The sequence below is a fragment of the Cynocephalus volans genome, chromosome 8 (assembly GCF_027409185.1).
Source record: "Cynocephalus volans isolate mCynVol1 chromosome 8, mCynVol1.pri, whole genome shotgun sequence".
NCBI lineage: Eukaryota > Metazoa > Chordata > Mammalia > Dermoptera > Cynocephalidae > Cynocephalus > Cynocephalus volans.
The window spans coordinates 113508358-113530491 of record NC_084467.1 but is presented as its reverse complement, the minus strand read 5'-3'; the positions used below and the strand labels follow the sequence as shown (position 1 = coordinate 113530491).

Genomic DNA, 22134 nt, shown 5'->3' with positions numbered 1-22134 from the left:
GATAAGGAGAGCAGGAGGGGGCAGATCTCCGCAGAACTCTAGAGACCCCTGGAAGAGGGGAGTGTTGGTGTCCAAGGTGGCAGCTGCTTTCAGAATGAAGTTTCCAGGAGTGGTATGTTAGCCTATAGTTGTTTAGATGTTTGGTGTTTATTATCACAGGGTCCTGGAACAGTCAGGTTTTTGAGGGTCTCCTGGAGCAGTATGTTTCTGGAGGGTATCTGGAATGGCCAGGACTGAAGGATCCTCTCCAGGTCCTCCTGTCATAGCCCAGGTGCAGGTCCGAGGGCAGCCGCCCATCAGAGAGCCCATGTGTTTGGTAGAAGGGAGTCCCACAGGGGAGGCAGGCTGCTGTGCAAGGCCCCCTGAGTGCTATCAGTGGTTCAGAGCAGCAGGAATAGCTCCTCTCATGGGAGGAAGGTGGGCTTTTGTGCTTCTCCCACCCTACTCAGGGCTGCACTGCTCCAGGGCCCCCAGCCAGCATGGCCAGTTGCCCGCTCTACCCAACAGCCCTAGCCTGTGTCCAGAGTTTATGCCACCTCAGTGCCCAGGCAGTTGTTGTCAGTGTCCACATCACTGGCAGAGGTCCTGCATTCTTTGGAGGGCTGGAGGCATTGCTCCCTGCTCAATGGGGCCTTCTCTCCAGGCGGCAGGGTTCCACAGCCCTGGACCTTGCCCCGAGCCCGGAGTGCCCCGAGTGGGGAGACAAGGAGGATGATGAGGGCTCCTGAAAGCACTAATGCAAGGAGGACAGTGACAGTGAGAAAGTGGGGCCAGTAGGACCTCTGGGCAGCCAGGGCAGCCCCACCATTGCCCCTGGTCAGCAGGACCTCCACACGCTCCCGGGGAATGCCTGCCAGTTCAGGATTCAGGGCCAGGGACTGCTCCTGGCTGTCCACCCAGTAGGAGACCACAGGATATGAGAAGCCGTTCTCGGTGGCCATGCACTGGTAGAGGCCCCCAACTCCATCCCTCAGGATCAGCAGGAGGGAGCCATTGTAGACCGTGGAAGAGGCATCTGGGACTGCTGCAGTGCCATGAGTCCAGTGGTAAGAGGCCAGGGCTGACAGGTGGGGGCAGGGGAGCTCCAGGATGGAGTTGGGGACAGCCAGGACTTCTTTAACTGTAGGAGAAGGGGCAAAAGGGTAAAGAGGGGGGAAGAAGGAAGACAGGAGAGAGTCTCTAACCTACATGTGGAACCCAACTCTCATTTCAAACTTCCATATCAACTCCCAAACTCAACTCTCATCCCTTCTCTGTCTTCAGTCTGGACCCCAAACTAACCTCCAGCCCATCTAACCCCAACTCTAACACCAAAACTGACTTCAACGTCAATCTTGAATCCCAGCTTGGCCCTCAGCTCAGAATTCCTGTCCCTCCTCTCTACAGCCAGGACCCAAATCCATCCCAACTCTGGTGTTACAGGTCTCAAGCTAGGCAGGTGCTGAAGGAGGAAATGGAAGTAGGAATGCCCACCCCTGCTTTGAAGTCCTCCAGAGCCTTTGCGCCTCCCCTAGTCCCACACTCACTGATTTGCGGGCGGCTCCGAGGCCAGGGGCTCCTGCCCATGGGGCCATTGGCACATGCCCACTCTGGGTTTCCTTGTTCCATGTCCTGCTTCCAGGAGTTCCTGAGAGGGCAGGAAATGCAAAAACCATCCCTTGAAACAGACAAAAGTAGGAAGAGGAAGGAGGAAGGGAGGTCAGTGCAGTGGGGAAGAAGGAGGGCTGGGAGAGACCAGGCAGAACAGAGAGGAGAGGAACCCAGGACGTGGAGAGGCTTCCAACTGCCCAGCAGAACTCCATCCCTGGAGGAAGCCACCGCAGGAGGGGTGGGTTCTTGCAGTGAATGTGTCAGAAGCCCCTGGAGAGAGGAAGAGTAGCAGAAGCTGGGTAAGAAGAGTTCTGGTAGGCCACCTTCAGCCGCCATCCAGGACTGGCACTCACATGTTGGGGGTAGACAAGAGGCGGCAGATTCGGGACTCAGGGTCCCAGGCACAGTGGGGGTCCCGGGCAAGGACACAGTCCACGCAGCTCTCATAGACACTACAGTTGGCGCGGGGCACCCGCCAGACACCTCCTGAGAAGCCTACGAACAGTGCGCCCTAGAAGAGAGATGGAGAGTGTCAGGGAGCCCCAGCCTCATCTAGAAAAGTCCCAGCACCCTGGCCCAGGCCCAGAGAACCAGCCCTACCCAGCCCCCAAGGTTGACCCACTGGAAGGCCACATGATGGTCAGGTCCCTTCCTACCTGGGTGGGAGCCAGCTGCAGATTGCGAACAGGTTCAGGGTCAGGGAACAGCTGAATCTCCTCCACCAGATAAGCACTGCTGTGCTCCTTCACCACAGCCTTGTGGAGGGACCCCGTGGCTGTGGGGAGACAGAGAGAGCTGAAATCACCTCACCTAATCCTCTGACATCAGATGGCCTCCCCATCTATTAGAAAGCTCTTTCTGAAGTGTTAGTGCACTGCCACAGATCAGCCAGAACTTTCATTCCCTCTATGCCATGGAGATAGAGTTTTCTTGTAAACGGCTTAAAATCCCTTGGCCCCTTGTCCTTCCTTTGCAACTGCCTGACAAAACTCCATCCCTGGAGAAACTCAACTGTCCACTTCTCCACAGATATGGGGCATTGGGCAGCTGAGTGCTTCTGTAGAAAATCACAGTGCTGGCCTCCCTCCCCTCCATCAGGTGTCTCTACTCAAAGGCACTTCAAAGAAGACTACCCTGACCCCCCTCTTAGAAACTGCAATGGCCCCAACTGGCACTCCTGATTCCCCCTCACACTGCTCTGCTTGATTTTCTAATCTCATAACTTATTATGTAATTTACTTATTCGGTATGCTTTCAGTCTGCCTCCACCCACTCCACAAGGACCAAGTTTTCGTCTATTTTGTTCTCTACCGATACCCAATATGTGAGCAGCTGATACAGTGCCTAGTAACATGGCCTGAAAGAATGGACAAACCTGATGGGCTTCCTCCACTAAAGCTCAAGGTCATCGACCTCAGCCGAGCCCTGAATATGCTTGGCAATCTGGCTACATTCCCCCACTAACTCTCTCGCTTTTTCCAAAAGGACTATCCAAATCTACCTCTCTTTCCTCAAATCTCCCACCTCCTTGCCACCCCCAGCTCATGACCTTGTGTCCGCCTACTACATACGGAACACAAAAGCCTTCAGATAAGAGCTCCCTCAGCTTCCTGGCCCCCCAACCACACACACCAACACCCTTCTTCTACAACTTCACTCCCAGCCAATGGAGGTGCTGTCCCTCCTCCAGCCATGGCCAGTTGCTCCGCCTGTGCCTGGACTCCGGCCTCCTGCTCCCCCACAACTTTACCTGCCAATTACCTCCTTTCCTGCCCATCTCTTCACCATCTCCCTGTCTACTGGATCCTTACAGTCTTCCCTATCTGTAAGAAAAGAACCTGTCTGGAACCCACACCCTCCTCCAGTCACCCCCCATTCCTCTCTTACCCTTCAAGCTTCCTGAAGGTGTGATCTCTACACCTGCTGTTTCTAGCTCCCCTCTGCCTGCACACGCTTCACCCTTCTAACATGGCTTCCCCCTAAGACAAGCAGCTCTCACTAAGGCCACCAAAGACTTTCCTGTCTGCCTCCCTCACCAGACAAAGCTCAGAAAGGGTAGGGATTGGACTGTTTTGTTCCCCGCAGTATTTTCAGAGCCTAGCAGGATGCCAGGCACATAGTAGGTGCTCAGTAAACATGTGTTGAATGAATGAATGGATGAATGAATGAGTGAATGAACTCTAAGGTTTTCCTTCTCAACCAGGTGCAGCCCCTGTTCTAGTCCTCTGAGGGGTGTTCTGGAGCCCCTTACTCACTGGTGCCCAGGTACATGACCAGGTGTCTGTGCCCATCAAGGCCTTGGGCTGTCTCCACCGCAAGCTGTGTGTACTCCACACCAGACTTCACCAGCAGGGGCATCCCCACCACCTGCTCATCCATCAGGAAATGGTTCTTCATGAAGGTCAAGGCTTTGTCGGAGGAGGGGCCCACCGAGCACTGAAGAGGAAGGAGACAGATCAGGCTGGCTTGCCCTTCCCTTCAGCTCACCCACTGCTGCTCCCCTCCCTCCTCCCTCTATTCTCCTCTGCCTTGCTCCCTCCTTGCAGTCCTCAACTCAGGATGGTGGTTACAGCTCAGATTCTCGAGCTGCCTGGCTTGAATTCCAGCCATTGCATGCCCGAGGTTCCTCAGCTATGAAACGGGCATATTACCAATACATACCTCATAGGTTGGCTGTGAGGATGAAATGCACTAATACATGGAAAGCAATTAGAACAGTGCTTGGCATGAAGCAAGTACTCAATAAATGTTAACTATTATTACTGTTCTCCTCCTTGGCACCTTCCTCAAGGACACCTGGCAGCCAGCTGGAAGCAGGGTGAAGTCCGCTTGCAGTCAAGGACCATGTTTTACTCTTGTCTATAGTCCCAGGCATAGTGCAGGACCTGACACACAGTTGGTGCTCAATAAATGTTTGCTGAGTCAATGACTGAATGAAGGAAGTCACAGAAAGGGGTGCTATAAAAGGGAGTGTTTCTCATCATGGTTTTTCATGAACTTGCTGCATGACTCTGGGAGTCCCTTCTCCATTTTGGGCCTCCTTTTTCTCACTCATAAAATGAGGGGGTTGGACCGGCTGTTCTCTAAAGGCCCTGCCAACACAAGCATGCTGTGGCTCTGGGACTCCTGTGTCCTGATCTCTAGTCAGGATCCTTGTCCTCCATACCCAAGAGCACTGTCTCGGGGCCAGCCCCAACTCTGTCACCTACAAGCTGTGTCCTTAGACAAGTTACTTTATCTCTGTGAGCTTCAACTTCTTCCTCTGTAAAGTGAGATAATAACATCTATATCTCATTTTGATGCCACAGTGAACACATGCACCTACTCTCATGTCCTCCCAAACGGATTTTTTTTTAAGGCATAAATCTACAGAGATGGGGAGATCTGGAGAGAAGGCAAAAGCATTCACATTTTAAAAGCTGGAAAGTAAATGAGCAAAGAGTGAAAGATTTAGCAGAGAGAGAGAGGGAGAGAAGAATCTTCCCAAACCAATCCTTGGGGAAGGCCCAAACCATCTGATTGATTTACAAGGCAGAATTCCTAAAGTTCATGAATTAGTGGCCCCAGTCACTTCTGGAAGTGAGGCTAAATAAGGAAGATTATTAGAAAGTCTGTTTAAGAAGCAGGCAGATCCCCTCCAAGATCCACACAGCTGGGTGACTGCCCCTTCCACATCCCAGCCCAAGACTAGAGGTTTATTCTCTGAAGAAGGTAAAACAGAGGGTTCTGGATGGAGAACAGCAGGCACAGTTGAGCTAGGGACATCATCCTGAAAGCAGGGAGATTAAATACAGGTAGGCATACTACCTAAGGAGACTCTCTCCATATCCAGCCCTCTTCCCCTCTGACTCCCAGACACCAGGAGTCAGACCATCTACTTCCAAGCAAAAGGCTACAAGAGTCTACTCTGGGAAAAACTGACTGGGGGTCCAAGAGAAAAGACCTAAAGATACTGACATTAAAAATCCCCAAGAAAACAGCCCAGCCAGACATCCTCAATAGAGATATAATGGAGCTTAAATTGCCAAGCCTTACTCACGGGCACAGAGCTTCCAAACAGTTTCAACATTCCTCACTCTTACATATGAGTAGATAGGCAAAGACTACCAGATATGTGGGTAAGACCATGAACATGAAAAAAAGAAACCAAAACAAATAGAAAAATAAATAAATAAATATATATATATATATATATATATATATATATATATATAAAGAACAATGAAAACCTAAGAGGAAACAGAAATAACTCAGAGAGAAGAAAACTTCACAGAAAACTATTATTACTACCCTAGAAGATAAGTGAAGATAACTCACCCATAAAACAAGAATTGAATGCTGGAACAGAGAAGTCCTTACTTCGGACAAAGAGGACAGCCAGACATTACGTGCATCCAGAAGGAACAGCACACGACCACAATGAAGTAATCTTGTCCCCAAAACCAAACCTGAAACTGATCAAGTCTCTATATTCAACTACTCAACAATTTACAGGAAATACTTAAACTACACCACAGAGGTGCAACCATCAGGATGTAGACTATGGAAAACTCTATATGAGGGCCAGCCCGTGGCTCACTTGGGAGAGCCTCGTGCTGACAACACCAAGTCAAGGGTTAAGATCCCCTTACTGGTCATCTTTTAAAAAAAAAAAGAAAATTCTATATGACAAATAAATTGCATGAGAAAAATAGAAGATGGAAAGGGAACACAGATTAAAAGAGACTTAAAAACCAATTGCAATTTGTAGATCTTATTTGAATTTTTTTTTTCCTGGCTGGCCAGTATGGGGGTCCGATGGACTTTGATTCAAATAAACAAACTATATTTTTTATGTGTCATTTTCTTTTTTTTTTGGCAGCTGGCTGGTCCAGGGATCTGAACCTATGAGCTTGATGTTATAAGGCTGCACTCTAAACCAACTAAGCTAATCAGCCAGCCCTATATATTTAAAAAACTCATGACATATCTAATACTATTAGAAATTTGAAGGGCCAGCCCGTGGCTCACTTGGGAGAGTGCAGTGCTGATAACACCAAGGCCACAGGTTCTGATCCCTATATAGAGATGGCCGGTTAGCTCACTTCAGACAGCATGGTGCTGACAACACCAAGTCAAGGGTTAAGATCCCCTTACCAGTCATCTTTTTATAAAAATAAAAAAGAAAAAAAAAGAAAGAAATTTGAATACTGAATCTATATCAGATTAAGGAAATATTAATTTTTTAGCTATGATAATGGCACTTTGGCTGTGTTTTTTAAAAAGCTCTCGTCTTTTAGAAATACTAAAATATAGAGCTGGCCCGTGGCTCACTTGGAAGAGTGTGGTGCTGATAACACCAAGGCCATGGTTTCGGATCCCTATATAGGGATAGCTTGTTAGCTCACTTGGGAGAATGTGGTGCTGCAACACCAAGTCAAGGCTTAAGATCCCCTTACCAGTCATCTTTAAAAAAAAAAAAGAAATACTAAAATATTTATGGATGATATAGTGGGTTGAATGGTGGCCCCCCAAAAGATATGTCCATCTGGAACCTGTGAATGTGACTTTACTTGGAAACAGAATCTTTGCAGATGTAATTAAATTAAAGATCTCAAGATGAGATCACTCTGGATTAAGCTGAGCCCTAAATCTAATGACGAGTATCCTTATAAGAGTAGGGGACACACAGAGGAAAAGGCAAAGTGACAACAAAGGCAGAGATTGGAGTAATGTGTCTACAAGCCAAGAACACCAAGAATTGCTGGCAGCCACCACAGACTAAGAGAAAAGCATAGAATGGATTCCCTCTCAGAGCCTACAGAAGGAAACTTCCTTGCCGACACCTTGATTTCAAACTCCTGGCCTCCAGAACTGTGAGAGAATAAATTTCTGTTATTTTTACCCATGAAAAGTAATTTGATATGGCCACCACAGGAAACTAATACAGACGAAATGACAGGATGTCCAGAATTTGCTTCAAAATAATCAGGGAGAAAGTGGGTTGGGTATAGATGAAACAAGTCTGATAAGCTGTAAGCTGAAGCTGGTCAGTAGGTATATGGGTGTCCCTTATACTATTCCATCTACTTTTTATATGTTTGAAATTCTCTATAATAGAACACTTTTATAAAAAGGATATTCAAGCCTGAGAAAATCTAAGAAACTAAATATTTTAGCAGAAATGAAAAATCTGATGGAAGGATCAGAAGATAAAATTGAGACACTCTTCCAGAAAGTAGGACAAAACCAAAGACTTGGAAAATAGGAAACATTTAAAAAAAAAAAAATTAGAGGACTGGTCTAGCAGACCCAGAAAGAATTAAGAAAACACTCCATTATACTGTAAGCCCCATAAAGGAAGGGACTTTAGTCTGTTTTGCTCACTCTTGTATCCCCAGTGCCTAGAACAGTAGCACACATCCTCCACAAATATTTGTTGAGTGAAGGGCCGGCCCGTGGCTCACTCGGTAGAGTGCGGTGCTGATAACACCAAGGCCCCGGGTTCGGGTCCCATATACGGATGGCCGGTTCGCTCACTGGCTGAGCGTGGTGCTGACAACACCAAGTCAAGGGTTAAGATCCCCTTACCGGTCATCTTTTTAAAAAACAAACAAACAAACAAAAAATATATATATTTGTTGAGTGAAAAGAAAATAGAGAGAAATAGTTCAAGAAAACTTCTTAGAACTAAGGCACTAAAGGAACTAAATTTCCAGTCAGAAGTTCCATTGAATGTCCAGAACAATAAATGAACAGAGTTCCATCGAGTCACAACACCATGACATTTCTGAACATGAGAGACAAAGAAAAGGCATTACAAGATTCCATTGTGAAAAATACAGTCAAAGGGATCAGAATAGCTTTGGACTTTTCAACAGCAGGACTGGAAGCTAGAAGACAATAGAGCAAGGCCTTCAAAATTTGAAGGAAAATTATTTCTATTCTAGAATTATATATACCTAGCCAAACTATCAAATGTGAAAGTAGAATATAGACATTTCAGACATTCAAGGTCTCAAAAAATTTTACCTGTCATGTGTTCTTTTCCAGGAATCTATGGAGATAGTTAAAAAAAAAAAAAAAATGGAAGAAGCAGCCAGGTGATGCAAGAAAAACAAAATGCGTCACAGGAAAGAGGTCAAGGGAATCCCCAGGATGATGAGGAAGGGAGATTCCAGGATGACAGCTGTGCTCTGTATATAGAGGGCCACCAGTCTAGACTACAGCAGATATGAAAGATCTCCAGGAAGATGGAACTGTTAGAATAGCTAATGGGTCTGTCTTCAGAAGATAGTCAGATGATTCAAGAAAAGTCTGGGGTTGGATTAAATAGAAGAGCTTAGAGGCTGGCTGGTTAGCTCAGTCGGTTAGAGCACAGTGTTATAACACCAAGGTCAAGGGTTCAGATCCCATTACTAGCCAGCTGCAAACAAACAAACAAAAAAACAGAAAACAAAGCAAGTAGAAAAATCAAGAAAATTACTAACCCCAAGGAAAACAAAAAATATGCAAAAAAGAAAAAGTAATCATGGCTTACTACCTGGCTCAGCTGTGAATAATAAGAGTCATAATATAAATACTGATCTAACCAAAATTAGTACAAAACTATGATGGGAGATTGGGGGTGGGTGCAGGAGCATGTTGTTAAGCCAGCTTAGGATGGCTTACTGCAAATCAGTGGGTAGAGACCCTCATTTGCAGTGTTTGCCAATTTCTGTGGTATATACCTCTACAATGAACACGAATTTGGAAGGCGACAGGCAACAACAGTTCTTGCTAGTTCTGCAAGCCTGCTTCAGCACACCACTGGGGGCGGGGGAGGGAACACAGTTAAATCCTCACCTTCTAGAATGAGAATTCAATAGACACTGCCTGGAACTAAAACACCAAAAAGTAGCATGGTATTTAGAGATTTAGAGATTAAATAATAAAAGAATCAGCTAAAAGAGTTGAAGAAAGTTGGGGAAAAGTGGAGAATAGGGAGTAAGGCTGTTTTGGGTAACCAACCCTATAGATCAATTTTTTTTTTTTTGGTTTTTCGGGGCAGCTGGCTGGTTCAGGGCTATAGATCTGATTCTTTAAATCACATACATATATAACTGTGATAAAAAAAAAAAAATAAAAAATGCAGATGAAGATGCCCAACATAGTCCTTGGCACACAGCCCATGTTCCCTTGTTTCCGCAGTGATATACCCAGATATTTGGTGTGCACTTATCCTTGGGGGGCAGGTGGATCCAGCAACTGCTCTGTGAGTAGGATGGTGCCCGGCGGAATGTGGGCAGCTGGACCAGGTATATGTCTGAGCAGACAGGACTGATAGGGTGGGGAGCACTAACATTTATCGGGCATTTACTATGCCATGATAAGTGCTTTTACATGCACATTAGGTGTGTTTCTGTGTGTGTGGGCTTTGCTTAGCGTGCGGGTGATACTCACACTGCCTGGCCGGGGGTAGGTCTCATGGCCCCTGTAAGTAGTCCAGCGTGAAGTTTCTTTGTTCAATTCCTTGTACTTCCCCAAAAAGACATGCTCAATGTCCGTGAGAGAAAAGGCACAAACTGCAGAACTCCTGGTCTCGCCGACCTGCCTGGAGACAGCCAGAAGGGACATTGTCTGTGGTCTCCTCTGCCATATCAGGCAGCTCCCCCTCCAGACCTGGCCCACCCTCAGTGAGAAATGCCAGGAGGACAGGAGTGTGGAGAGCTAGACCAGCCTCCAGCTGCCTCTCACTCTCCTTGCTGGGGTGATAAGGGCTAGGAAAGCTCCATTGAGTTCCCTGACTCTGGCCCAGGGCCTGGCTCTAGGCCCATCTTAGCATCTGAAGCATGATAATCCTTAATGAGAATTAATTGGGGCTCAGGCCCTGGGGTGGCTCCTGCCTGTCCTGACTAGGCTGGGCTGTACCCATGGGAGGAGCAGCGTAACTGGCTCCAGGATGGCTCCACATGAAGCCCTCCTGGGTCCCTTGGATTCCTGTTATTCAGAGAACTGACCAGAACCTGACTACCAGACTATTTCTAGTCCTTCAGCCCTGGTCTGTGGAGACAGAAGGTCTGTCTCTCACTCTTTTCAACCTGACTATTGCACACACCAGGTTCTTAGTTCTCGATCCCATGGATACCGGACCCCACTTACACCAGATATCTTTGGTGCCTGACACATCGTCAGCAGGTACCTAAACACTGCAAGGCCAGACCACAGCTGTGGGGCCTTGAATAAATCAGTTAATATTTCTCAGCCTACGAACAATGACTTTATTATAATACCGATGGAGTTTCCCTCTTTGCCCTTGCCATTAGAAAGCTCAGAGTTAAATTTGTGGCTGGTATCCAGAGACTACACAATATCTTATGACAAGCATTTTTAATGTATTGACCCTATCCCTAGCTTTGATCTTAATGTTTGCCTTTTGTAAACTGCTTCCCATCTTCCTTTGGAACCAGGCAGGAAATAAACTAGCAAGAACCTCTCTGAGCTACAGGAAGGGTGTAAGTCAAATTGCTGGGAGGTGGTGAAGATCAAACGCCTTCTTATATGAAATACAGAATATGTTCCCACATCAGTTCCTGCCTTCCTTCACAAGCCAAGGCCACCCTGGCCTCAGATCCTGCATCCAATCCCCGTGTTCCTGCCCCGCGGCTCACCACTGGGAGGTGAAGACTGCATAGATGCGGGGAGCGGCGTTAATATCATCGGGCAGCAGGACCGCGTGGCGGATGACATTGAAGGGCAGCTGCCCAGGCTGGGCGCAAAGCAGCTGGGCCTTCAGGAAGGTGGTCCACTTCTTCTGCAGCAGCTTTTCTCCTCCGACGTCATTCTGAGGGCACCGGCGGAGTCAGGGGTGCCTCCTGCCGCACTTGTTCCCGCCCACGCCCCGCCTCTCCCAGCTCCCATGGGGCCCCCAAGCGCTCAGTCCCGCCTCTGCCCTCTTCCCATTGGCTCCCCTACATCCAGCCCCGCCTCTCGCCAAGGCCGCAAACCTTGCAGACTTGAGCCACCCGGGATGTGTGGAGCTTTTCAAAGAAGTCAAACTCGCTGGCTGTCTCCTCGAAGAAGAAGTAGACGACCTGGGTCGAAGGGATGGCTGCCACGAAGGAGGCGTCCGCTGCGGGGATGGGGCAGATGGGCTTAGGGACTGTGCACCTGGACGCCCCAGGTTCCCCTTGGTGAAAACCCTTGGGTCGGCTCTGGGGGCAAGGAGATAGGCTGTCTCGGACCCTACAGCTTGTCAAAGGGTAGCAATGAGGAGTAACCGGTACTTCTTTAATATATTTACGTTAAGTGAAAGCTTCATGAGGACACTGTTTAACAGTGATCCACATAGTGTGCCCTCAACCAATGAGAGTTCAGTGAATTAACAGCAATTCACAGTGCCAGCTCCCTGAGACTCGGGAAAGCGGGCCAGCCCGTGCTGGTTTGGGTTCAGGTCCTTACGATGCAGCCAGCGGAGGAAAGTGTCGGTCTTGAGGACAGGCTGGGATCCCAGCGTGCGCATCAGGATGGGCTCACTGCCCAGGAAATTGTTCATGGTGCCAGAATAGAGCATCCCATCTGGTGGGAGAAGAGGGGAGGAGAGGAGAACTTATCAGGCTGAGGGCTCCCCTGCCCTCCTGGGACCTGCCTCTGACTGGAGCCAGCATCCATATCAGTCTCTGGGCTCCTTCCCTACTTTTGAACCTTCCTGAGGAGCCCCAAAGCCCAGCTCAACACCATCCCCACTGAGCATCCTTCTTAGGTCCCTCTGCCCACAGGATCGGCCAGTCTATGTGGCCTTCTGTGTTTTGGCGCTTTTCCAGCCTTTCTCTGGCTAGTCCCTCACACACACAGCTGAACTACTTGCCAAGTAGAATCACTCATTGATCCTGCAAGGTGACTGTGTTTTCTGCTTCCATACCTTGGGTCCTACCCTTCTCTTCCTGGAACACCTCCCCTGCTCATTTACCTACCTATCTTTCAAGGTCCAGCTCAAAAGCTAAAGGCCACCTCTTCTAGGAAGCCAGGGTGAAAAGTCTGAATTGGTTTGTGTTCAGAAGGGTACAGACCCATGATTTCTTCTTTGTAACCTCCACAGTACGCAGCGTGATGCTTGGAGGTGTTCACACAGTGCACATTTGTTGAACAAATGACTGAATCTCAGGCCTTTTCTCTGCCTGATACCTCTCCTGAGCCCTCATGCTTCTGTATCTCTCCACATTCATTTCTCTCTATCTCCTTTGTGGCAGTTTTAGCAGGAGCTGGTGGTTGGAGTGTATGATTCCCCTTCTGATCTTAAGCTCTGAGGCTCCTGGCTTCCCTCTTTGTGTCCCTTGACTTTTAGGAAACTTTATCTTATTCCATATTTCTTTTTTTTTTTTTTGGTGGTTGGCTGGCTCGGGGATCTAAACCCGTGACCTTGGTATTACAAGGCTGCACTCTAACCAACTGAGCTAACTGGCTAGCCCTCATATTCCATATTTCAGAGAGTGACTAGAGAAAGCAGATGTTGTGATGGACCAAGAAACCTGATACTTACCCACCAAAACAGCTGTGTGCTTGTGGGCGGGGTCAAAGGGGCTTTGGCCTTTCCCCTCCATGACCTTGTCCTCTGAGATGGGCAACAGGTGGGAATCTTGGAGTCCCTAGAGGGGGGGTGAGGCTGGGGGGCCAGAACGCCAGGGTCTCATATCTGGGAAATGAGGGGCATGAGGGAGGAAGGGAAATGGACATAGAGGGCAATTGGTCTGAGGCCAGGAAGTTCATGATGGTTCTGAGTCTGGAAGAACAGAGTTTTCCAGAGCTACAGAGGATAGCCTGGTGGTAGATGTGAGAAGAGATGCTTGGGGGCCTGAGAGCTGGGTGCCAGGTAACTCACAATGAAGGTACAAGCAGGGCTGAAGGCGAAAGTGCCACAGGCATAGAGATGAGTCGTATTGAACGGGACCAGGACACGAATGAAGTTGAAACACTGTGTCTGGGGAAGACAGAGAATTCAGGCTCTAGGCTACTTGCCCCAAACTCTTGGGCCCCTAGTGGCTGCTCCCTCACTTCCTAGTGGGAAGAAGGGCTGGGCAATGCTGGGACAGTCCCTGTATATCTTTGTAGAACATAACGAAGCAATAATCATGCAAACAAGCACCCTCTACTGCCTGCCCAACCTGAGGTCATCCAGTGATGGTCTAGGGAAACCAGTGTTCTCTACCCAGAGCTCCAAAGCCTCTACCTCCACTTACCTCATTGCTCTTCTTCTTAAAGGCACATTCACTCTTTTTTGTGTCACTGGCTGGCCAGGATATCTAAAGTGGGGAGTTGGGAAGGAGGAGAGGAAGGGAAACGAGCTCTTCAGCTCTAGCTGTAACCTGTTATCCACTTCTCAGCTCTGGTGTAAAATCACCAGCAGGCATGGTTAATGACATACTGATGAGCAATAATAATATCAGTTTGTGACCATAGCTATTACTCTGATGATACTGATATTCATCAGGACACAGCTCCATGATAGAACATGGCCTAAGGAATCAGACAAACCTGAGTTTAACTCTAGGCTCAGCTGCTTACTGACTGAGTGATCTTCATCAATTTCATAGGCTGCTGGAGGACACAAGGTGGCATATGTAAAGCAGTTAACACAATGCATGGTACACACAGCAACAGTTGTGAAACCACACACTTCCTGTGAGAAATGTTAAAAATGGTCAGTTCCTTCAACAATCTGCTTTTTTTTTTTTTTTTTTAATAATCTGCATTTTTAACCTGCACCCCATATGGGCAGTTGGCCAACAGACCACACACGAAGAAACACAAACTGTGTAGGTAACCAGTACTTGCTAGCTCCCTCGCTTCCTCTTTCATGTAGTTCCAATTAGTAGGGTGACTATAACAGATGCTTTGGTGATTTCTGCCAAAGGGTGGATATCAATTTATTGCTATAATTTGAGTCAATGTTTATTGCATATGTCAATGATTTCCATATCAGCCATTTATTATTCAACCAGTATTCGTGATACCAATGAATAACGAGGCCACTATAATATTTTCTGTCTGTTATATTGTCAAGATACATATAACAAGAATCGCTGATTATTGCTGATTGTACTTAACAGCCACTGGACTGTTATTCACACGTAGGCAGCCCAGGTGCAGAGCAGCTGCTGGCCCCCTCCCCACTCCCAGTCCACACCCTCTATCCCTGGCCTCCTTACCATGTTCTTCAGCCTTGGGACCCCTGGATCCTGGATATCCAAGGCCAGAATGGCCTCTCGAGCCCCCACATAGAGAGTGTTTCCATCATCACTCAGAAGCAGAGTGTCAAAATCCTGGAGGCCCTTATGGTGGAAGAAGCTAAGTGCCCTGCGTCCATCCCCTGTTGGGAGGTGGGGAGGAGAGAGTGATGAGGAGTTGGTGGGCAGGTAGATCACTCCTGAGCTAACAGTGGGGGAAGGGGAAGGGCTTGCAGAGTGTGCTCCCCAGGCCTTGGCAGCTGGACCCACTCTTCCAACCACCAGCTCCCCCCTTCACCCCACCCTGCTAGCAGCCAAAGGAGCTTTGCCTGTTGAGCCCACAGCAGAGAGGAGAGGCAGCCAGAAATGGCAATGACAGCCTGCGGCTGGGGGAGTGTGGCCTGCACCCAAGACAAAGGGGCAGAAAATAAAGTGAGGTACAATGGATGCTCTTCTAAGCCTCGGGGGTGGCTGCGGGGGTGGGGGGAAACAATTTGGTCCCCACTGGGAGGGGAAACAGCAGGCAGATAGACAGACAGGAAGGTGCTGGCAGCCACAAGCAGGAACGCTAAACACTAGGACTGTGTGTCAGAGTAGTTGTGGGTTTTAAGGGTCCCCCTCTCTGCCCCCACTACCACCCCTGCTTCCTTCCTCCTCTCTGTTACAGGAAATTTGCACCACTAGAATAACTGCAAACAGAAAGGAAGCATTTCTCTTCAAAGGTCCGTGTGAGCATGCCTGGCTGTCTTCTGGGCAGGGAAGGTGAGCTGCTCACCCAGGTCCTCTCTATTACCTTGGTATAGTGTGGTGGTGGTGGTGATGATGGTGTGTGTGTGTTCCTGTCCCAGTGGCACATCAGCAAGGGGGAAGGAGCTCCTCAAGCCCTCTCTCATTGGCACATTTGCACTTATGCATTAATTAGAGGATTGACCAGGTAATTGTTACCTTTGCAGGCTCAGGGAATCTTAGACAGGACCAAGAGGAGGAGTTGGGGAATAAGATGTGGCAAGGTGCCAGAAGGGCCGGCCTCAGGGAGGGATGTCTCCTGGAGGCCAAGCCTCCCCCAGAAGAGGGGTACAAACCCCTCAGTTACTGAATTGATCACCCTGTAGTGTGACTGTCTGATTGCTCATCTGCTTCCCCTTGAAGGCAGGGGCCGAGCCTTGTCCATGTTTGTATTACCAGCATCCAACATAGAAGAGGCCTCTCCATCAATGGACAACAAACATTTCCTTTATTGGATTGCCCCAGAAAGATGCTAAAGACACAACCGTGCCCAGGAGACCCTGCTCCTACAATTCCTACAGTGTCCACGTCCCTCCCTGAATCTTCTCCCTGGAGGTGAGAGGACCAGCAACCCCACAGCCTCAGTAAGAAACCAGCCAAGCTGTGCCTATAGGGTTCCAGGGCCCATATCCTGGCAGGGCTATCCTAAGTTCTTGTGCCTGCACTACTGGACATGGTATGACCCAGCATGATTGTGCGGTTGGCATGGGCCTGGTGTGCCCTGGTCACCAGGTCCACAGATGATCTTCTAGCATGAGCCTTGACCTTGAGGCACCTGGGGGTTTGAAAGTAGTTTGGGGTTTGAGGTGCCCAGCTTGGTGACAATGACATTAAGGAGGGAAATAAAAATCACCGACTTTGGAAAACTGGTGGACGTAGTGTCCCTGGCCCCCTGGACTCCTCTCTTCCCTTTCCTCGAGCTGTGCCTCAAGTGGGTTTCCTCTTGGTTGGAGTTTCTATTTCTGGTTATCTCACTCTGTTTCTCTGAGGCCCTGTTTCTCCCTGGCATCTCTCTCCATATCTCTGTTTCTCCATGTCCACCTCCGCCCCCCTCCGTTCCCTCTCTCTCCTTCCTCCACCCAATCCAGCTCTGTGTTGCCACCCCCATACTTCCTGGCCATCGGACACTTACCTGCATAGTATTTGACCCTGGGCATGGGCCCCTGCCCAACAGCCCCAGCAGTAGTTGTCGTCAGCAGTAGGAGCAGTTGGAAGAAGAAAAGACCCAGGAGGCTGCAGAGGTCCAGGCCCAGGGCTGGGAGGGCCATGCTCAGCCAGAGGCTGTCTCCAGATGGTTCTGGGGAAACAGGCATCCGGGCACTTTCTGGGTGAGCAGTCCTTACCACATCCCCCCCTGGGGGCCAATCCGAGAGCCCCAGGCAGCAGAAGTGGGGGGCTGGGAGGGGAGTGCTAGGGGAGGGGACAGTTCCCTATCTAGAAGGGCCCTCGGAGAGTCTCACTTCCATTATCATCACAGGCTTCAGCCTGTTGCCTCACTTTCTCCTCTGGGTAGGAGCCCAGGTGTTGCCTGTCCTTCCTCTCTGGTCTTTTCACGAGTAGCCCTTTTCTCGCCTTGTTCCCAGGAAAGTTCTTCGTGCCTTTCCTCCTTTCCTTCCCTCCTTCCACAGCCCAAACCGTTGCCTGGCCCTGGGCAGGGGGCTTTCTGGACAGCAGGTTCCTGAAGTCAAAATATTCCTCAGACCAGGGCTGGCTGGTTAGCTCACTTGGTTAGAGTGCGGTGCTGATAACACCAAGATCCAGGGTTCAATCCCTGTTCCAGCCAGCGCCAAAAAAAAAAAAAAAAAAAAAAATTCCTCAGACTGTAGTCTCCTGCCACTTTCAGATCTGTTGACACTTTGTGCCTCATACTTACCACTGACCTGGCAAGTAGACCAGGGTCTGTCAGCCTGCTCTAACCTCTCCCCCCAACCCCAGCTGTACTCAGAGTCTTGGTCACTCAGGCCTACCTGGCCCTCTTCTGCTAGGAAGGCAATTAGAGTCCATCCCACCAAGTTGGCTATCAGCATTTCCCAGGCAGTGGCCTGGGCAGGGGGTGGCTGGTGGCTCCCAGCCTCTGCAGCTCCCCGTCTCTCCCTTGTCTCTGTGCTCCTGCTGTCTGCCTCCCTGGGTCTGCATAATCTTCTCCCCATATCACCAACCCCAAGCCACCCATCTCACTTCACATACCCTTGAACCAGCCACAGGGGGAAACCCTGTTGTCCAAACTCTGGGGCGGGGTCCCATCCAAGAGAAAGAAGGAGGGGGGTTCCCAGGTCTCAGAAGCAGGGGACAGAAGGCTCAGCCCGGCTGGAATGGGAGCGCAGCCCTCCAGGTGCCCATCGTGCCAAAGCTAGCACTGGGAGCTCTGGGCCAGGGAAACCAGAATTTCCACCTCTCGAGTTGTGACAGATCCTGGCTTGGGCGGAAGTTGGTAGATTGGGAGGGAAAAAAAGAGACACACCTCTCTCTCGCTCTCTCTCCCTCCTCTTGCCTCAGTCCATCCAGAAAGTTGAAAAGGCCCTTCTAGGGCATTTCAGCAATTCCCCTGCCTCTCTATCATGTCACATCCAGTCTAACCAGCCTAGTAGTGGTTTCTCCTCCTGCTCAAGACTTCCTAGACAGGGCATAGGACACCATCTTTCATATTCCTCTTTCACTTACCCACAGGTGGGGTCTCTCCACTCCTACCTACTGGGAAATCCCTGCAGTGGTCTAACTCCCACTTCTAGCTAGACCATAATCTTTAAAAATTAAACAATTGTATCCTTGACTTAGATGAGGAAGTCCCTCCTGTAGTCTAATCTCCATCACTCTTATGATGGCATCAGGCCAGTGGGAAACCCAGGAAATTTCCCATCTGAGCTTATGCTTAATGGAACACACTTTTGAGACACCCAACCCCCAATGGTGGCTGTTCACCCCTCCCCAAAGCCTCGAGGGGAACCTCATAATGCAGGGTTAATGAGGCATCGAGTGCCAAGGGCTCCGTGGCCTATAAAGTGGGTAGGTTCCTGCCTACTCAGCCAGGTCAGCTGACTGCAGGCTGAGAGCAGAGACATCCCAGGGCTAATTCACCTCCAATTAATAACCCACCTTCATCTTAAATGCACATTCCTCGCCGTCAGGAAGTCCTTCCTGTAGTGTAACTTCCATCCCTTCTGCTACAGCATCAGCCAACAAGGGTGATGGTACAGCCCAGGCTACTCCTTAGAATTCCTTGTCAGAACCTCCTTAAGCCTTCTTTCTTCTCCCTGTGCTCCCATCATCTCTCAATTTTCCCAGGGGTTGGTCTCAGACATATTCCTCCTGACAACTGTTTCTGTCGAGACTTGCATAAGACTCCGCTAGACTATCCTGGAGACTGGTTGCCAAGTCCCTTCCACATTCTCAGAAGCAAGAGAAAATCCCACTTACCCAGACCCCACTTCTGTGTCTCCCCAACTCTCAGCTCAGATTTGGGAAGCTACCCTGCCCCTGGGCGTCTCTGCTTATCTGGGTCACAGGGAAGAGTTCTGATAGGAAGCTGTGGGGGGAGTTCCAGCCCCACCCTCCCAGCCTGATGCCCTAGTCCTGCCTTTCTGGAAGTGGTCGACTCAATGCCCTGGCCCCAGCTCCTCCTCTAGAGACTCAAATTTCTCCCAGCCCAAGACCCCCTCTCCCTCAGCCCTTTCAGCCAGTGTGAATAGTTTGCACTGTCAGGCTTTAGTCCTCCCAACCATTTTAACAGATAGGTACCACCATAATCCCATTTTACAGATAAGGAAAATGAGACTCAGGGAGGTTACACAGCAGAAGCAAAATTAAATCTAGGTCTCTGCCTCCTTCAAAAGCTAATCCCTTAGCTGCACCATCTCTCCAGAGCCCTACTGCCTTGGTGCTACCTCCTGCCCCAGTCTAGGAAACTCCGTTCTGAGCCACTTGGATACAGAAGGCAAGTGTGGAGGGTGGGAGGTAGCAAGCTCTATCTCCTCTGGGCTAAGTAACCACAGCTCTGGGGTGAATGGAAACCTCACTCAGAGGGAACAGAAACCTCCCTGAGGAAAGGCCCTCAAGTACCACCCTTGCCTCTACAAAGGCCTCCAGGTCAAGTTCCACAGATGGGGAGCTGGATGGGAAGAAAAGGCACCCTGCCCCAGCACTGCACTCTCACACCAGAGCCTCTGGAGTCAGATCCAAAGTGTCACTGCCATCTGCCTTGCTGCAGCTGCAGAGCCCACAGCCAGGGCAGGCTTCAGGGGTGCATGACCTGTGCAGTCACACACGGCCCCATGCTCAGAAGGGCCCACGCTTGGTTTAATGCTCTGCTCTTGCTGTCTGGAAAGTCTTACTCAGTTTTAAACAAAGAGCCCTACGTTTTCATTTTACACTGGGCCCCCAAAATTATGTAGCAGGTCCTGCCTACAGCGTCAAGGAAGTTCAGAGCTGACAGGTTCCCACCCCCTCCCTCACTGTACAAATGAGAAAACAGAGGCCAAGAAGAGGAAGTACTTTGGCTGAGGATGCAGTCAGGCAGTAGGTCAGGTGGGTGGTGGTGGGAAGGGGTCAGATGTTTAGAGACCAGGCCATAGGGGCTGTGCCATCTTCTTAGCAATCCGAGGGTTTCCCCAGTTCATTTCTCCACAAGCCCTGGAGCCCGAACCCAGGCTGGGGACATCCCATGACAACAACACTTCAACCTCTCCCCTGCCAGTGTCCAGCTCCTTCCAGGACTCCTCCCCCTTAGCCTGTAGCCACATCAAACGGTAGCCCCTTCCTGCCAGGCTTTATTGCCCAGAGTGGAGACCTAAATGTGGAGGTGCAGGCGAGAGGGGAGATGGAGAGGTCGCTTCCCATTCCTACCCCACACTACCTCGGAACCTCAAACAACCCAGGGGCTCAGTCTCTTCTAATCCCCTGCAGAGCACAGATGCCTCACTGAGGGAGGGGCTGCTGGAGCCAGGAAAGAAGCCACTCCTGGCTTCACCGATGGCCCTGGCAGGTCCAGTTTCCCCCGCCTCCTCTCCCTTCTGGCCTCAGGGGCAGCCCTCAGAAAAGCACAGTCCGGAAAACATCTGTTTCCCATCTCCCCTTCCTTAGCCCCACCTGCCCTGCCCCTCATCTGCCCTTTTTCATGATCACAAGCAAGTCAAATCAACTTACATGTATTGAGTGCCCACTGTGTGTAGGCACTACAATGTCCCCAATCCTCTATGCCCCCAGCATCCTCCCACCCTGTTTTCTAACCTTCTTGCCACCTGCCCAGCCCAATCCTTCCTAACTCCTTACCCAGTGTCTCCTAGGTCCCCTCCTCTAGTCTGACTAGCGCTGGAAGACTGCGCTGAGTATCACACACAATGGCCCGACCCCTCTGTCTGCCCCCTCCTCAGGGAAGAGCCACCGCCAGACAATGGCCCGCCCCCTCCTTTCAGAACTGTCTGTCAGCTCTCCTGCTCCCTTACCTGGAGCTTGGGGATGCCGCTGCGTTTCCCTCCCCCTGGAATGCCAGGCGTTCAGTCTCTCAGTGCCTCGTCCCTGCCACACACCCACCCCCATCCCCAACCCCATCCCGCCTCACTGGTCCTCAGTCACCATGGCGACTGCATCTCTAAGTGGGAGGGACTAGAATCTCCCCATATTCTTCCTCCTCCTACCCATGTCCCACTGTGCCCCACCTTCTGTGGCTCCTGGATCCACATGTGTGGAGGAGGAGGGGCTCCAGATGGGGGGGAGTCACGGAGGGAGTGCAATAGCCCTGGGTCATTGCTCAGCTCCCTTGCCCACCTTCAGGCAGGCACCACTGTGCAGATATTCCCCATCTGGGTGCAGGGGGTCAGCTGGGGCCAATACCTCTTTATGGCCAGCTTCTCTGGGTTTCTCTCTTCCCTGAGAACTATGTATATACAGGGGAGACACACCTGGATGGCAGCCTGGCCCTATGCAAATTGAGTTTGCCCATGAGGATGCAAATAAACACACAAACATCTATGCAAATAAGCCAAGGGAAAGGATCTGTCAAGAAGCCCAGGAAGACCTCTTCTGTTAATATCATCTTGACTTTCAAGGGAGGGGGTCCACTGCCAGGTTCGGGTTTTGCCTTTTCTTCCTAAGCCACCTTACTAAGAAGGTGGCTTCTCCAGAAGCTTTCTTTGGCTGATGTCCCCTGAGACCTATTAGGAGGGAAAGTTTTGTGCTGTAAGAGGAGAGATGAAGGGCAGACTTTAGAAAGGACTTTCCAAAGGTCTAGACTAGAGAGAGATAGAAATAGGGACATGGCTGACCTGGGTTCTTTCCCATCTGGGAAGGAACAGAGGAGGCAGGGGGTTGGGTGGAGGCTTTGGGAGCTGGGCCTTATGTCTTCTCCCAGTCCAGATCCTAAGCAACTCGATTACTGGAGCTCCCTACTGCGCCTGCTGGCTCTCAGCTTCTTCGTGGTAAAATGAAGAGCTTGCAGGAAGACTGAAAAAGGCACCAGGGGGCTGGGGAACAAGAACCCTGGGTACCAGGCTGTCTGCCTATAACTTGCTGTGTGATCCTGGGCAGGGCACTTGCTGTCTCTGACTCTCATAGGTAAAAGAACAGCTTTTCAGCCTAGCTGGGA

General features: G+C 50.0%; 1 protein-coding gene across 1 annotated transcript; it reads right to left on the bottom strand.

Annotated features, from left to right (window-relative positions):
• Positions 1-500: 500 nt before the first annotated feature.
• On the bottom strand, positions 501-17766 carry SEMA4A (semaphorin 4A). The gene is made up of 15 exons (XM_063106481.1): positions 17745-17766; positions 16690-16854; positions 14754-14914; positions 13785-13847; positions 13427-13525; positions 13088-13193; positions 12010-12126; positions 11556-11680; positions 11220-11392; positions 10012-10162; positions 3846-4026; positions 2247-2365; positions 1944-2101; positions 1527-1627; positions 501-1120 (listed from the first exon to the last, which is right to left on the bottom strand). The coding sequence occupies exons 2-15, from the start codon at positions 16823-16825 to the stop codon at positions 528-530; spliced, it is 2283 nt and encodes a 760-aa protein (XP_062962551.1). The 5' UTR covers positions 16826-16854; positions 17745-17766; the 3' UTR covers positions 501-527.
• Between the last annotated feature and the right edge of the window lie 4368 nt (positions 17767-22134).

What these genes read in the sequence shown, in the direction of transcription:
- SEMA4A (XM_063106481.1), bottom strand. Translation starts at nt 16,825, where the DNA reads ATGGCCCTCCCAGCCCTGGGCCTGGACCTCTGCAGCCTCCTGGGTCTT. An exon ending in TTAAGAAGAAGAGCAATGAG is followed by an intron (nt 13,526 to 13,784) that starts GTAAGTGGAGGT and finishes TGTCTTCCCCAG; the next exon opens with ACACAGTGTTTCAACTTCAT. An exon ending in TTTCCTCCGCTGGCTGCATC is followed by an intron (nt 11,681 to 12,009) that starts GTAAGGACCTGA and finishes CCATCCCCGCAG; the next exon opens with CGGACGCCTCCTTCGTGGCA.